Source organism: Ursus americanus, chromosome X (genome assembly GCF_024610735.1).
Source record: "Ursus americanus isolate L20-20 chromosome X, mUrsAme1.1.p, whole genome shotgun sequence".
NCBI lineage: Eukaryota > Metazoa > Chordata > Mammalia > Carnivora > Ursidae > Ursus > Ursus americanus.
Window position 1 is genome coordinate 17757532 of NC_142164.1, and position 13679 is coordinate 17771210.

Genomic DNA, 13679 nt, shown 5'->3' on the forward strand with positions numbered 1-13679 from the left:
TCGGTTTCCTCATTCACCACATCATCTTGGATTCGAATGCCCCACTCTGATGTAGTATTTAGTCATGTATCTTTCCTTCACTAAACCGTATAGGAGTGAATCCTTCCTGTAGGCACGGGGCTGGATGCCAGGGATTCAGCAAGAAGAGAGGAGTAAGGGTGAGTCTCTGCTCTGAGAAAGCTCAGATTCCCATTCTGTAACGTTTTTTTTTTTTTTCTCATGCTTTTCCTTCATGCTGACTTACCTTTTCAGAAAATGCCCCCGCTTCCGCTGGAGAATGGAAATTGGCAAAGAGAGAGGGAGAAGGTCCAATTTGCGCCTTTGCTATTTTAGGGGAGGTTGAAATTACCAGCCAAAGTGGAGTGATGCGCTCACTGGAGTGACCTCCCTTCCCCAAGACAGAAGAAAACCGAGGTCCTCTGCTTGTGAAGTGGCTCGAGCTCTTAGGCGTGAGGCATTATTACATAAATTCAAGCTCGCTGCCGATCCTTAGTACCCTGAGTTGCCTGAAGGGGGGAATGGCACTGCCTGCGTGTGCAGCCCGGGCGCTCGGGCCGCCGATGCAACCGGAGCGAAGAGCGCCCGCCCGCACCACCTGTCCCCGCCGGCATTCCAGAGTAGAGGCCGAATTGGCAGCAAGCCGGCCCGGATCAGTCGCCGCCTCAGTCCGCGCGGGCCCTCCTAGGGGTGTGTCTCGCGGCTTCAACTCCCAGCCGCTCCTGGACGAGCCCCTAAAGGCGTCTTCCTCCCTGGCGGGAGCCGTGCGCACCCCTCTCTTCGCGCTGCTGCCCCGAGGCCGCCGCAGGCGGATGCACGACCTCAGGAGACGCTGGGACCTGGGCTCCCTCTGCCGGGCCCTGCTCACTCGGGGCCTGGCCGCCCTGGGCCACTCGCTGAAGCACGTGCTCGGTGCGATCTTCTCCAAGATTTTCGGCCCCCTAGCCAGGTATGTTTTAGGCGAAAGCGGGATTCGCGCTCCCGGGCCGGGGCGCGCGGAGCCGTGCGGGGAGGGAAGGCAGCCGCGAGGGGAAGGAAAGGGCGCAAAGTTCCAGCTGGCCGGTGGCGGCCGGGCTCGGGGGGCTCCGGAGGGGCGCGGCGCGCCTTTGGCCACGCTGTGGCTCCCTCCCCGCCGTTCCGCGGACACTGCAGGGCAGCGTCTCCGCTCGCTAGTCGGGCTGCCGGCAGACTCGTCCCCCCGGGGGAACTCCGAACGCCCGGCTCGGAGCTCACTCGAGGCGGCCTCCGAGGTGGGCAACCGGGCGCGGGCGGGAGCAGGGCTTCGGGGCGCACGGGGAGAGAGCCCACGAGTCGGGCAGGCGGGGAGGCGGCGGCGTGCGCGCCCAGGGGACTGGGGGCACAAGCGCCGGGAAGAGTCCGGTGGGCGAAGCGGGATGGGGATGGGAGGCACCGAGAGTGGAGCGGGACGCGCGGGGGCTTAGACCGGGGGGTGTGAGTTGGAAAGTGGGGCGACCGGGCCAGGCGGCGTTCCGTGGGGACGAGACCCCGCGACGCGGCTCCGGAGAGCTCCGGCGGGGGGGAAAGGGCAGGCGGCCAGCGGGAAGGAGTCGGGGGGAGGGGGGTGTGCGGCAGGAGCCACAGCGCTGAGCCTGCCGGGAAGGAAGGAAGCGGGGAAGGGCGCCGCCGCCGCCGCCGCCGTGGAGTACTCGGTGTGGAGGGGAGGGGGAAAGGGGCGCAACGGCGGCGCCGGGGGGAGGGGACGGTGCGGGCGCACGGCGAGCGCGGGCTGAGCTGCGGGATTGACGTAACGAGCTTGGGTTTCCCCCAGCGTCGGGAACATGGATGAGAAATCCAACAAGCTGCTGCTGGCTTTGGTGATGCTCTTCCTATTTGCGGTGATCGTCCTCCAGTACGTGTGCCCCGGCACAGAATGCCAGCTCCTTCGCCTGCAGGCATTCAGCTCCCCGATGCCGGACCCGTACCGCTCGGAGGATGAGAGCTCCGCCAGGTTCGTGCCCCGTTACAATTTCAGCCGCGGCGACCTCCTGCGAAAGGTAGACTTCGACATCAAGGGCGATGACCTGATCGTGTTCCTGCACATTCAGAAGACCGGAGGCACCACTTTCGGCCGCCACCTGGTGCGCAACATCCAGCTGGAGCAGCCGTGCGAGTGCCGCGTGGGTCAGAAGAAATGCACTTGCCACCGGCCGGGTAAGCGGGAGACCTGGCTCTTCTCCAGGTTCTCCACGGGCTGGAGCTGCGGGCTGCACGCCGACTGGACCGAGCTCACCAGCTGTGTGCCCGCCGTGGTGGACGGCAAGCGCGACGCCAGACTGAGACCGTCCAGGTGAGTGCGCCGCGCGCGCGGCCGAGCGGGACCCTGGAGCGCGGGAGCGGACCTGGGCCTGGGCGGGTGGAGGGTGGAGAGGAGCGGCTGGCCGCTGCCGGCGCCCCGGTGCGCACCTCTGTGCCCGGCGGGTGCGCCCGGACTGGGCGGGCGCCAGACTCCTTGGCGCGCAAGCTCACGGCGCCGTGGCCGCCGCAGGAAGCCTGTCCGCTGCGGCCCGGGACGGCTCTTCAGCCTGTCGGCGGGTTGGCCTGCTGGGTGGCTGGGAGTGCGTGCGGGGGGAGTGGCCGGGAGGCCCCGAACGAGCGCCACCCTGGCCACCGCTGGGACCGGGTACCGCACGAGTACTCCGCACTGGAGCGCCGGAAAGAACCAGTCTCTGTGTGGGAGGTCCCTGAGCCCCTCCTGTCTTCTGTCTTCTTTTCTCTGCGCCCCGGTTCCGAAGCCTCCTTTCTACCCTCTCTTCCTTTTCCAGCTCCCGCATTCTTCCCCCCCACCTCCTTTTCTCACTTCCTCTATCTGCCTTTCTCTCTTTCTCTTGCTCCCGTACTTGTCGGTCGTTAGCCACTCGCTCTTGCCTTCTCCCTCTCTCTCACGTTGCTTTTCACTCTTTCTTTTACCCTTTCTGATTTTTCTCTTTTTGCTTGACTTTTGCCACTGTCCTCCTTTCTGTCCTCTGGCTCTGCTCTCCCTGGGCGAGTGGGTGTCCCTCTGCCACTGTCTGGGGACACCGGGAGAGAGCTGGTGGGACCCAGCTTACGCCCCCCCCCCCCACTACTGGCTGCACTCGGAGTATCCGCAGCGCTTTGCGAGTGTGAGGGGCACCCTGCGTGCGGAAGGGCGAGCTGGGACGCTGCTCTGACCCCCGTGTGGGGTTCGGTCTTGAGAAACCTCTCCAGATGTGCAAATCCTGAGCCCCAGCGCGGGGGGGCCGGCAGCCCACGCGCTGGGAACCCGGAGCTGATGCGGAAAATGGTGATTTATGAAGAGTCTTTAGCCAGTTAGTTGCATTTGAAGCTAGGGCATTTTCCTTCATGCAGCCGCAATGCCGGGTTGCTGGAGGTCAAGGAGTGCCATAAAAGGGGGAGGGGGAGAAGGGCGTGTTGGGCTGGAGTTGCTCCAGCCAGGGCTCCCAATATGCCCCTGTCCCTAAAACAAATTTGGGGCGGGGCAGGTAGTCCCGGGAATGGACTGGATGAGTCTCATTGCCAGGGGGCCTCTGGAAGGGTCTTTGGGCAGGCAAGGACACGGCTGTGCTCTCTGCCTCTCCGTCAGGCGACCACAGGGGCCCTCGAGGCTGCTGTTTACAGCCGCTGCCTACCTGGACCCGCTCCCAACTCCTCCCCCCCCCAACCGCTCCACCCACCCACCAGGCAGGTTACTCTGTGCCTTGGACAAGGAGGTGCCTTGCAGAGGGCTCCTGGCATGCAATAGCTAGGGCTGTTTCTTCTTTCCAGATGCCTGCAAATGGAGCCTTCTGACTCTGCTCACCCGTGCTCACGCACCTTTCCCTCACTTTACAGTGGCCTCTCTTGAATGCTGGGATTCTGGCAGAATCTGTTGAACATTCTCTGCCTTTACAACCCTAAGTGATTTTCTTTTTTCCATCTTAAGAGAACCTTGGCTCCAGGAAGTTTGTTGCCTCAGTCCATTGTGAGAATTGTGTAAGTCACTGTCACCATAAGATACTGGGGTTTAGGAAGATCCCAAAGAATTTGGCAGTATTGACAGTAATCTCACTTGCTGACGGAGCTTGTGGGTGTAGAGCTCCACAGGACACATGTGCCTTTGAAAATCCTCTGGACGTGTAGGTCGGGGTGTGATGCGGTCTCTAAACACACCTTATAAATGTGGTCCCGATTATGTATTTGGTGCCTCTATCCTCTGGCAGATACCCCCAGAAATTTTCCATAAGATAACCAGGACCCCTCAAAAGGTGGGTTCACCCTCATGGATGGACCCAAATTGAAGCAACATTATCTGGCATGAAATGAGATTTTTCTTGGTTGTGAAAGGGTGTTACCACAGTGCCATCTAGTCTAATAGAAGAAGAACCACTTTTTAAAGAGTCAGAGTTACTGGATCTTACACCACTTGCACAAATGAAATAAAATTTGCCAGAGAAACACATTGCCACCCCAAGGGCATCTTTTTATTTCATTAATGTCTACCCACCTCCAGAAATCTGGAAGAATAGTGGTAGCTTGAGGGTTCCAGAATTTCCCGGGGTGTTGATACATCCCCGCCTTCAGGACCAGTTCATTGAGCTCTGATAACCTAGGAGGGCGAAGGTATGCGTGAAGCGTGTTTGAGTTAGCCTGTGTGTGTGAGTGTGTGTGTGTGGTGAAAATTGAGCCATGGGGGCAGCAGTGCCGCGTGGGCGTGAGGAGCCCTTCTGGGGACATGAGAGTCAACCATGCGGAGTTCCTGTGCGGAGTGGCCTTCTGGGCCAGCTGGTGGTCTCTGTGCTCCGCTGAACCGAGGGGAACGGCGGGCTCCGCCTGCTTGGCCTGGGAGTCCTGACACCTGGGCTTTCGCTCCAGGCCGGCCACGACCCAGCTGTGTGACCTTGGACCAGAGCCTCTCCAGGCCTTGTGCGCATGGAGTGTGCGTTCCAGGGTCTGACGAGCGTTCATCCCCTTATCTCCAGTACTTCGCCGTAAACTTGCAGTATCTTTCGGGAGAGGGTGGAGTGGGCAAAAGTATCCCCATTTATCAGATGAGAGTGAAGGCCAAAGGGGCTGCCGGACTTTCTCAAGGTCGTCGAGTTCTGGAGTGGCCCGGCAGGAATCTTGGTCCTGTCGGTCTGCTCTGTGGACTGCGCCTTGAACGGGGTCCTGGCCCCAAGCACGGTGACGTATTTCACGGTAGGAACGCTCACAGAGGGAGCCCTGCATAAACGCGAACTGGTAGTGTTACCACCTACATCGTCCCCCGTTTCAGGAACAATACACGTGTGAGTTTGGACCCGGGATCGGACCAGGGTTGCCACACCCCTGGGGAGGAGAAGAGATTTCAGCTCCCTGAGGCTCTCTGCTCCCTGGGAGTGAGTGGGCGAGTGGGGTCTGGTGGCTGGGTGGCAGACGGGCCTCTCACTGCCGTGCTGGACATCACACAGCCGTGCAGGATGGGAGCGCTCGGGGCCTGGCGAACACGCACGGGTAGCAGTGCTCAGCCGCAGCCACGGGCCACCTTCTCACTCGCAGCCATCTATCCACGTTACAGGGGGTGTGAGAGGCCGTCGTGGCTGCGAGCCAAGACCCTGAATTCTGCTCCCAGTGCTACTTTGGCCATGCTTCCCTGCCTCCGCGGATGGCAGCGGGCTCGGGTGATATATAACCGCTGACTAGAAATGACTGTGAGCACGTTGCCTGGCGAGGACAAAGACAGAGAACGCTGGGCTGGCAAAAGGTTCAAGTTGTTTATTGAGAATAATATTTCTTAAAAAAAAAAAGAAACTAGAAATTGCATTTCATGCATCTGTCTGCCAATATGTTGTTTGGGGTCAGAGAAGGGTCCTGCTCATTCTAGGATTTCTAAGACCACTTTTTGAAAATGTATCCAAACATTCTTGCTTACCAGCTGTTAAAACTCCCAAATTCTGCAGGCTTTTCTCAGGCCAGATTCCCTCTGTAGCCAGCTCCAGAGCACCACTCGTCTGTGGGAGGAATTCCGCATTGGGCACAGGGAATGTGTGCTGGCCTCATTTTTCTTTGCCAGGTACCGTGCTGGCCGGCACACACAGGGGGCATGGGCCGGGTTCTGTGGCTGTGCAGGTCCAGGGCTCTGAGCAGGAGACTCCTGTTGCATCCTAGCCTTTCAGTGTCTCTGAATTTTCCAGCAGCCATACGGAAGAGTCATTAATTGTCATCTAAAATCCAGTAGGCTATCACTGACAGGAAAGGACTAAAAGGCATTTAGGTGGAGAAAACAGCTCTCTTTTTCTTTCCCTTTCTTTTAAAAAGGTGGCTCTGTTTTGCACGAGCTCCATCCTCGCAGGAACCCCCTGGCCCCTGTGCCCACTCCCACCTCACGAGCCCACGCTCCCCCTGCCTCCCGTTTGGGATTTGCCAGTGAGGCGGGCTGTGGGCCACCCGGCTCTTACAGGGGCAGCTTCATGGCCCAGCGTGCGTTTCTTCGGCTGCCTTTGAGAGGAGCCGCTATACTCTCCCACCTGTTTCGCAGGAGAAGGGGAGGAACTCGCTGTCACATCTGTGGAACTTGAGCAGGATTCATTAGCATGGTCGCAGGGATGGCAGACGTGTTGTCGGAGTCCTGGCAGAACTCTCAGTTCTTGGGTGGATGCCTGGGTGGCTCAGTGGGTTAAGCGTCTGCCTTTGGCTCAGGTCATGATCTCAGGGTCTTGGGATCGAGCCCTGCCCCTCTCCCTCTGCCCCCCCCCACTCTCTCTCTCAAATAAATAAATAAAATTAAATTAAAAAACCTCTCAGTTCTCGGGGTAGTATAACAGGCTCTTCAGAATTAGCATTTCTCAATAGTAATTTTAGAGCAGTGGTGTTATATGCGGCAAGAAGAATGTCAGAGCTTGTCTTTTATAGATATCTGTCGTCAACTTCGGTAGTATAAAGTGACATTAAAGATTAGTCATCTTTCCCATCGTTATTCTTTAAACAAAATTTTGTGAAACTGCCCATTATCTTCCAGGGAAGGGACGTCATCCTCACACTCACAGAGCTTACGGCAGAACAAAATAATTTGGTATTTTAGACATTTAATAAAGGAGATGAATTTTTTTTTTTGGAAATGATTTGAATATCAAGCATGTCTTTAAAATGTCACACCTTTACAAGAATATAGTGAAACAGAAAAGTCCATCTGTTTATGTGGAAGTTTATGTCTAATCAGCAAGCTCTGAAGAATCGTGACCTCTGCACAGTGCTAGTAGTTGGGGGCAATTAGAGCCGGGGGCAAGCCAGAAAAGCCAGAGTCATCGTCTTCAGCCTCAAGTCCATAAAGATTACAGGGCAAAGTGCAGAACTGTGGGTCAGAGTGGGGGTGGGGGTGGGCGGGGGCTTGTGATTTGGGGCAGGTCCATCCCCCTCTGTAGAATGGGAGATTTAACCAAGATGCTTTCTCAGGCCCTTTCCTCCTTAAGGAATGAGGAACAGGCCAGAAAAAGGGGAGATGTATTCAGGAAGACATCTGGGAATTGGTGGGCTGTATTTAGAAGAAAAGAGGCATTGTGTGTGGGCATGGTATCCTCCTGGCATCGTGAGGTGCAGCGGCCTCACCTAGCCAGGGCTGGCCAGAGAAGGTCATGGTTGGGGAAGGGTGAGGGAGGTAGGTGGGGTGAGGCCTCATGGTCAAGATCCTGGGATAGCAATGAGGAGTTGGAACCCCGGTGAGTAGGAGAAGCCCTTGGATGGAAGGAATGTAAAAAACACAGAAGGAAATGAAGGCTGGAGTCCAGTTGAACACCTCTCTGATTTCTAGTCTGGAGTGGAGGTGGTACCAGCGATCAAATGAGAGAGGTCAGGACGGGGACCTAGTTTGGGCGGGGTGGGCACTATACTAAAGAGCTGTGACTGGTCTATGTCGCCTGGATATGTCATGGCCAGGGCTCGTAGGGAAGGGAAAACCATTCTAGGGCAGATTAGGGCTTACTCGTATATGTGGGAGTCTGTGAACCCAGTTCATCTGCTTCCACAACTGGCATTATTATTTAAATGATAGCTGCAATTCACATGTGGGACTCTTAGCCACGGAGAAGGATGTTTGAAGAGAGGAAAAGATAGACAGTTATGATTGCATTAAAACGAGAATTGTTCATCAGTCAAAAAGTAGCCAAAATGAAAGGCATATTGTCAAACTGATGACAATAGGCACAACAAATAAAACAGACAAAAAGATGACATCTTTTCTGTATAAGGGACTCCTACAAATTGATTAGAAGAACAAAGGATAGGAACAGACAAGTTACAACAGGGGACCCACAACTAGTTTACAGATGTGGAAAAACCGTTTAGTCCCACTGGGAATAAAGGAACGCAACTTTAAGTCATTAGGTGTAGGAAAACCTTTTTGCCTCTCTAATTAGCACTGATTAAAAAAAAAACACCAAAAAATAAAAAAACCTCAACATACATCACCACCACCATCAATCCCATAATTCTCATACATTGTTAGTGGCCATGTAAATTTGAACGATTCTTTTGGAAACAAATTCGATAATATAAACAGAGAACATTAAAATATTTCTTTCTTTGACTCCTAATTTCTTTTCCCGGATTTTACTGAAAACCATGATCTTATACGTGTTTTTCATCCATTCGCTCATTTATTTCTTCACTTTTTAATTCAACAAATATTTACTGAGTGTCCCCTATCACTGGGCTACGTGCTGGGGGCCCTGTTGTGGTTCCTGCCTTCATGGAGTGGGAAAGATAGACATAAAACCAACAATTAATGACTTAGAATTGTGAGAAATGCCATGAGGGGGAAGTGTAGGGTGATCTAATGGTGCACTGGGAGGCTAGGTGGAGTTCTTTGTAAGTGCAACACGTTGGAAAAATCTGGACATCCACACAGAGGAGAATGGTTCAAGGAATCTCAGTACATCCGCTTGAAGGATTATTAGAGAATCATTTAAATGTCTTTTCAGAGACTATGGAAAATTGCTAGTGATTTAAAGCTAAGGGAAAAAGAGATAGCCAATTATGGACCCAGTACAATAACTAGAGCTATGCTAGAGAGAGGGAGTGGGGAGAGGGAGAGACAGAGAGAGGCACACACACACAAAACATCTTCCCATCCCTCCGAATCTCAGTGTAAAAGACAAAGAATGAAAGAAAACTACCAGGATATTAGTAAATCAATTCATGATTTGTTCTTATTCTTTTAAAAAAGATTTTATTCATTTATGTGGCAGAGAGCGTGTGCGTACAGGCACAAGCAGGGGGAGCAGCAGGCAGAGGCAGAGGGAGAAGCAGGCTCCCCACTGAGCAGGGAGCACAGTGATGCGGGGCTCCATCCCAACACCCCGGGATCATGACCTGAGCTGAAAGCAGATGCTTAACCACCTGAGCCACCCAGGTGCCCCGATTTATTCTGCTCTGAAGATTTTGCATTTCCTTTATGAGTACGCACTACTTTTATAATAAAAGTAAACATTAACAGTTTTTAAAATGATGTTTTATCATGGCTGTGATAAATTATACTCATGTCAACTTTCTGGTTCCTGAAGACCATGGCTAGCTATTTCATTAGCCTCTTGATATCCAGGGAGTTCTTTTTTTTAAATTTTATTTATTTATTTGAGAGAGAGAGAGAGAGCACGCTAGCTTGCATGGGGAGAGGGAGAGAGGGAGGGGCAGAGACAAGCAGACTCCCTGCTGAGCGGGGATGGGGGCAGGGCTTGATCCCAGGACCCTGAGAGCATGACCTGAGCCGAAGTCAGACTGACTGAGCCACCCAGGCGCCCCAGTATCTGGGGGAGTTCTTAATGAGGAAAGCAGTCTCAGCTAAATAAACTCTCAGACTGAAAGGTGGAGGTGATAAGTCAGGAATCGACTGTTGATTTTTTTGGATGAGCGGCTGTTATCATATGCCAAAGGAACCATGGAACTCTTACACCAGTACATTACAGAGATAGTTGAGTATATTGCTAGTGTTTCTTCTCTTTTTAAAAGTTAAATGGAACAGGAAATTAACAATGGCACGCAGTTGGAAGTAATAAGACTTGCTCGGCTCGGCCAGAGCCACCCAAGACAGCCTGGACTTTGAATCTTCATGAGCCTCTTTCCAAGTGAGCGGACGCCAGAGCGCATGGTCTGGCTAGAAAAGTCAAGCCTTGGGGCTCTTTCTGAACAGCCACCACCGAGAGCTTAGGTCAGTTGGTGCTCGTGTTGCCCTCCTTCTGGAAAGAAAGGGAGTTCACTCTGCTGGGGCGGCCTTTTCCCAGAGCAGTTTTCCTTCATAAGAGCATTGCCCCCAGTTAACTATAAATTAAATTATGCTTATAAATTAATTAATATACTTATGAATTAAATTTATAAATTATGCATTAAGTTGATTAGAGCACTTCATTCCTCAACTGCTCTGGGTATCTGAGGGGCTACTGGATATAGTGAGGTGCATAATCTGACTGTGGAAACTCGCCGAAACTCCATTCAAGGCACTAGTTATTTTGACAGTGTAAAGAACGTGCCTCACAGTGGAAAAGCTAATATCGCCACTCCATGACAAATAAAATAAGATATCTAGTCCCTGAGTTTAGGGGGGAAAAAAGTATGGGTGGGAATGTTCTCTTTTCCCTTAAAGCATAATGAAGCATCCAACGAGTGGTCTATATCTTCTAATACAAAGCCATTGTAAGCTTACAGACATATCTGTCTAACTTTAGTAAAATATTTATTGGCAAAAGAGCTTTTCTAAGTTTTACTGGGTATTGGACTTCACAAATTATTCTGTTGGGCTTACTGTATCCCATTTGTTATTTCTGCCATTTTGCCTCTAAGAACAGTGTTGACGACTTTGACACGTTTCAGAGCATTACACTAAATAAATCTGTCTTGCACATTCCACTGTGCTTTTTCTGGAATATTATAAATATTCAAATATAGGCACACTTGCAAATTCAAAATAAAATTCAATACATGCAAATTCTGCATAAGTTTCATATTTATAACTTAGCAATAGTTATGAACTTGTTATCCTATGATATAAATGCATCAAATAGGAGCTCATGGGATTTACCAATAAATATATTTTTCTGATTAAACTGTGGATTCTTTTTTAGTCACAATTTAAGCTTCAATTCTGGGATATATTATAAGGGAATAATTTGCACTTCATTTACTCTGAATTGTCAAGAATCATGTTCTTCCCCCATGTAAATGTCTGCAAAAAGGACTTCTTACTCAGTGTGATTGCTTTTTAAATTTTGCTAGCAGAGATGCCCTAGTGAGCCTAAGAGAATTGGTCTGTTTATTGTGAAGAGTTTAGTTCTAATGAATCACTTCCATGCACTTTTCTGAAGGAATACAGAGCAATTGAAATGTGTAACGGATTGATTTACATCATATGGATTAGGCCTGTGTGCACCATTCCTTGCATTAATTGACTTTCTCCCATAATTGTACTAATAAAGACAAGTCTTCAGTATAGTACCAGCTCCAATTCACTGATGGAGATCATTGGACTTTTGCTAACTTCCCACAGGAGAATGACTGCAAGCAAAGAGTGTTTAGAAATTGACTAGGGTGACCAGGTTACAGTCAGGAAACTCAGAGGTACTTTGAAAAGGTCCTTTGATCTTGGCAGCCAGCTTCTCAGTTGTTATAATAAATAGAAATTGACTAAACTCACCAGTTGAAAGACACAGATTATCACATTGAAGGAGAATGCCAAATCCACCTACGTGCTGTGTATAAGAGACAAAGCTAACACATAAGGATACAGGTAGGATTGGAATGGATATACTATGCAAATACTAACCAGAATGAAGTTGAAGTAGTCAAACTGATATCAGACAAATAGACTGAAACAAAACCTTTATTGGATCAACAGGCTCACTGAATAATGGCAAAAAGTTCCACTTTTCAGATAGCACTTCTAAACTCGTAGGCACTTAATACCATCGTTTCAAAATATATAAAGCAAAAATTGACGGGACTATGACACCTGGTAAAATCTGCTAACCTCTTTCAGAAACTGACAGATGAAACAAACACAAAAATGGGTAAGGATACAGAAGATTTGGTTAACAAGCTCAGCGCAGTGGACCTGCACCCAATTAGAAGAACGCACATTCTTCTCAAGCGCATATGGAACGCTTGTAAAAATAGACCGTATCCTGAGCTGTAAAGTTAGTCTGAAAAACTTCAGTGAGTAAATATCTTACAGACCATACGATCTGCTCATGCAGTGCTTAGTCACTGGATGTTGTAACCAGTCAGGCAGGAACAAGGGATCAGGCTCTATCTGAGTGCCTGAGAAGGAACATTAGTAGTCGGATATATTTGGAAGCATTGCCAATCCTTCACTGACCACATCAGGTTTCCTAATTCACATGTAAAAGTGTAGAACTCCAAGACTTTGGCAAAGAGAAGTACTGGAAAGTGATGGTTTGACCCAGGTAGCTTGGCCTGACTTTCCCTGAAGACCTATTAAGGTTTTGGGGGTACTTATTAAGGCAGGCTCTCTGCCAGGGGCAGAGCATGTATTTTTCACATTTAATCCTCAAAACAACCCTGTAAGATAGATGTTTAAAAAACCCATTTAAAGATTAAAAAGTAAACAACAGAGAATTGGGCCCAAATCTACCCAGCCAGTCAATATTGGAGCTGGCAATTAAAATCAGCTGGGCCACATGGCCTGTCTGCTATGTTTTGATGTCCGCTAGATTTACAGACAAATCTCCAAAAAGCCTCCTCCCTCTTTTTGGCCGTGTCTACTATACAAGCTAAGTAAAATGGAGACCTGTTAACTGATTTTCTTTCAAAGCATCTTTTAGAAAGTTCAGTAAAAATTACTCTTTAATTCTGCAGCTCTTTTTGCCCCTTCTTAAATATTTAGATATCCAAGATACTGCAAATGCTTTTGACACTGATTTACATAGAAGAATGCCGTTTTAGGGGAAATAAAAGAAGAAAAGAGTTATGGACTTAATATAAGGTGTACACACTTGATAAGATTTGTACGAGGCCAAAGCATTTTAGTCCTTCTGGAATGTTGGCAGTTGATTCATTAGCAATGTCAGTTGCACTGCTCTGACCACAGCCTGTTTCTATAAATGACCACCGCTTTTTTTGCTGCATTTGGTCTGTGTAGACACAGCCTTTGGAGGGTAGTGTGAATGAGTTCAGCCAGATCAGTTCATATCGTCCTGAAACACAAGGAGCCAGTCAAATAAAGACACTTTCTCCAAAACCAAGTGATGAATCCTGAAGCCTGCTCTCATCCCCGGGGCTCTTCACAGAGAGGAGTCACCCTTCTCTCTCTTTTGGAAGAGGTGGCTTTGGAAAAGAGAATATGTAAATTAGCATGGGCCCACCAGCCTGGCCGACATTAATGTGGTTGGCCAAGAAATTAGGTGGACGGCATTGGAAACATGGGAAAAAGACGTCCACGATAATCAGAGGCCAGCGTGACCTTGGAATGGTGGCCATTCCGGCGGATACCTCACTGCTGAGACTTTGCTAAGTAGAAGATTAACTGGCATGACATCCCGAAGGTTGGAAAACAGAGCCTATTTACTAGATACGCCAGAGGCAGGACTACTTACTATTTTCGTGATTGGTTTTGCTGAGGGTGGTACAGTATGTTCTAGGAGCGTAATAGGTCAACCCCAACTCATGAAAGCAACGTTGAAATGAAGCGTGTTGGGGTGAATTACACGTAGTAGGCTGTTTAT

General features: G+C 50.3%; 1 protein-coding gene across 1 annotated transcript in view; it reads left to right on the forward strand.

Annotated features, from left to right (window-relative positions):
* Positions 1-503: 503 nt before the first annotated feature.
* Positions 504-13679, forward strand: part of HS6ST2 (heparan sulfate 6-O-sulfotransferase 2) — a 286271-nt gene continuing 273095 nt past the window's right edge. Inside the window, exons 1-2 of the mRNA XM_045789549.2 lie at positions 504-946; positions 1787-2305. Of these exons, the coding sequence (XP_045645505.1) occupies positions 519-946; positions 1787-2305 (947 nt within the window). The 5' untranslated portion in view covers positions 504-518. The remainder of the gene's footprint in view (positions 947-1786; positions 2306-13679) is intronic.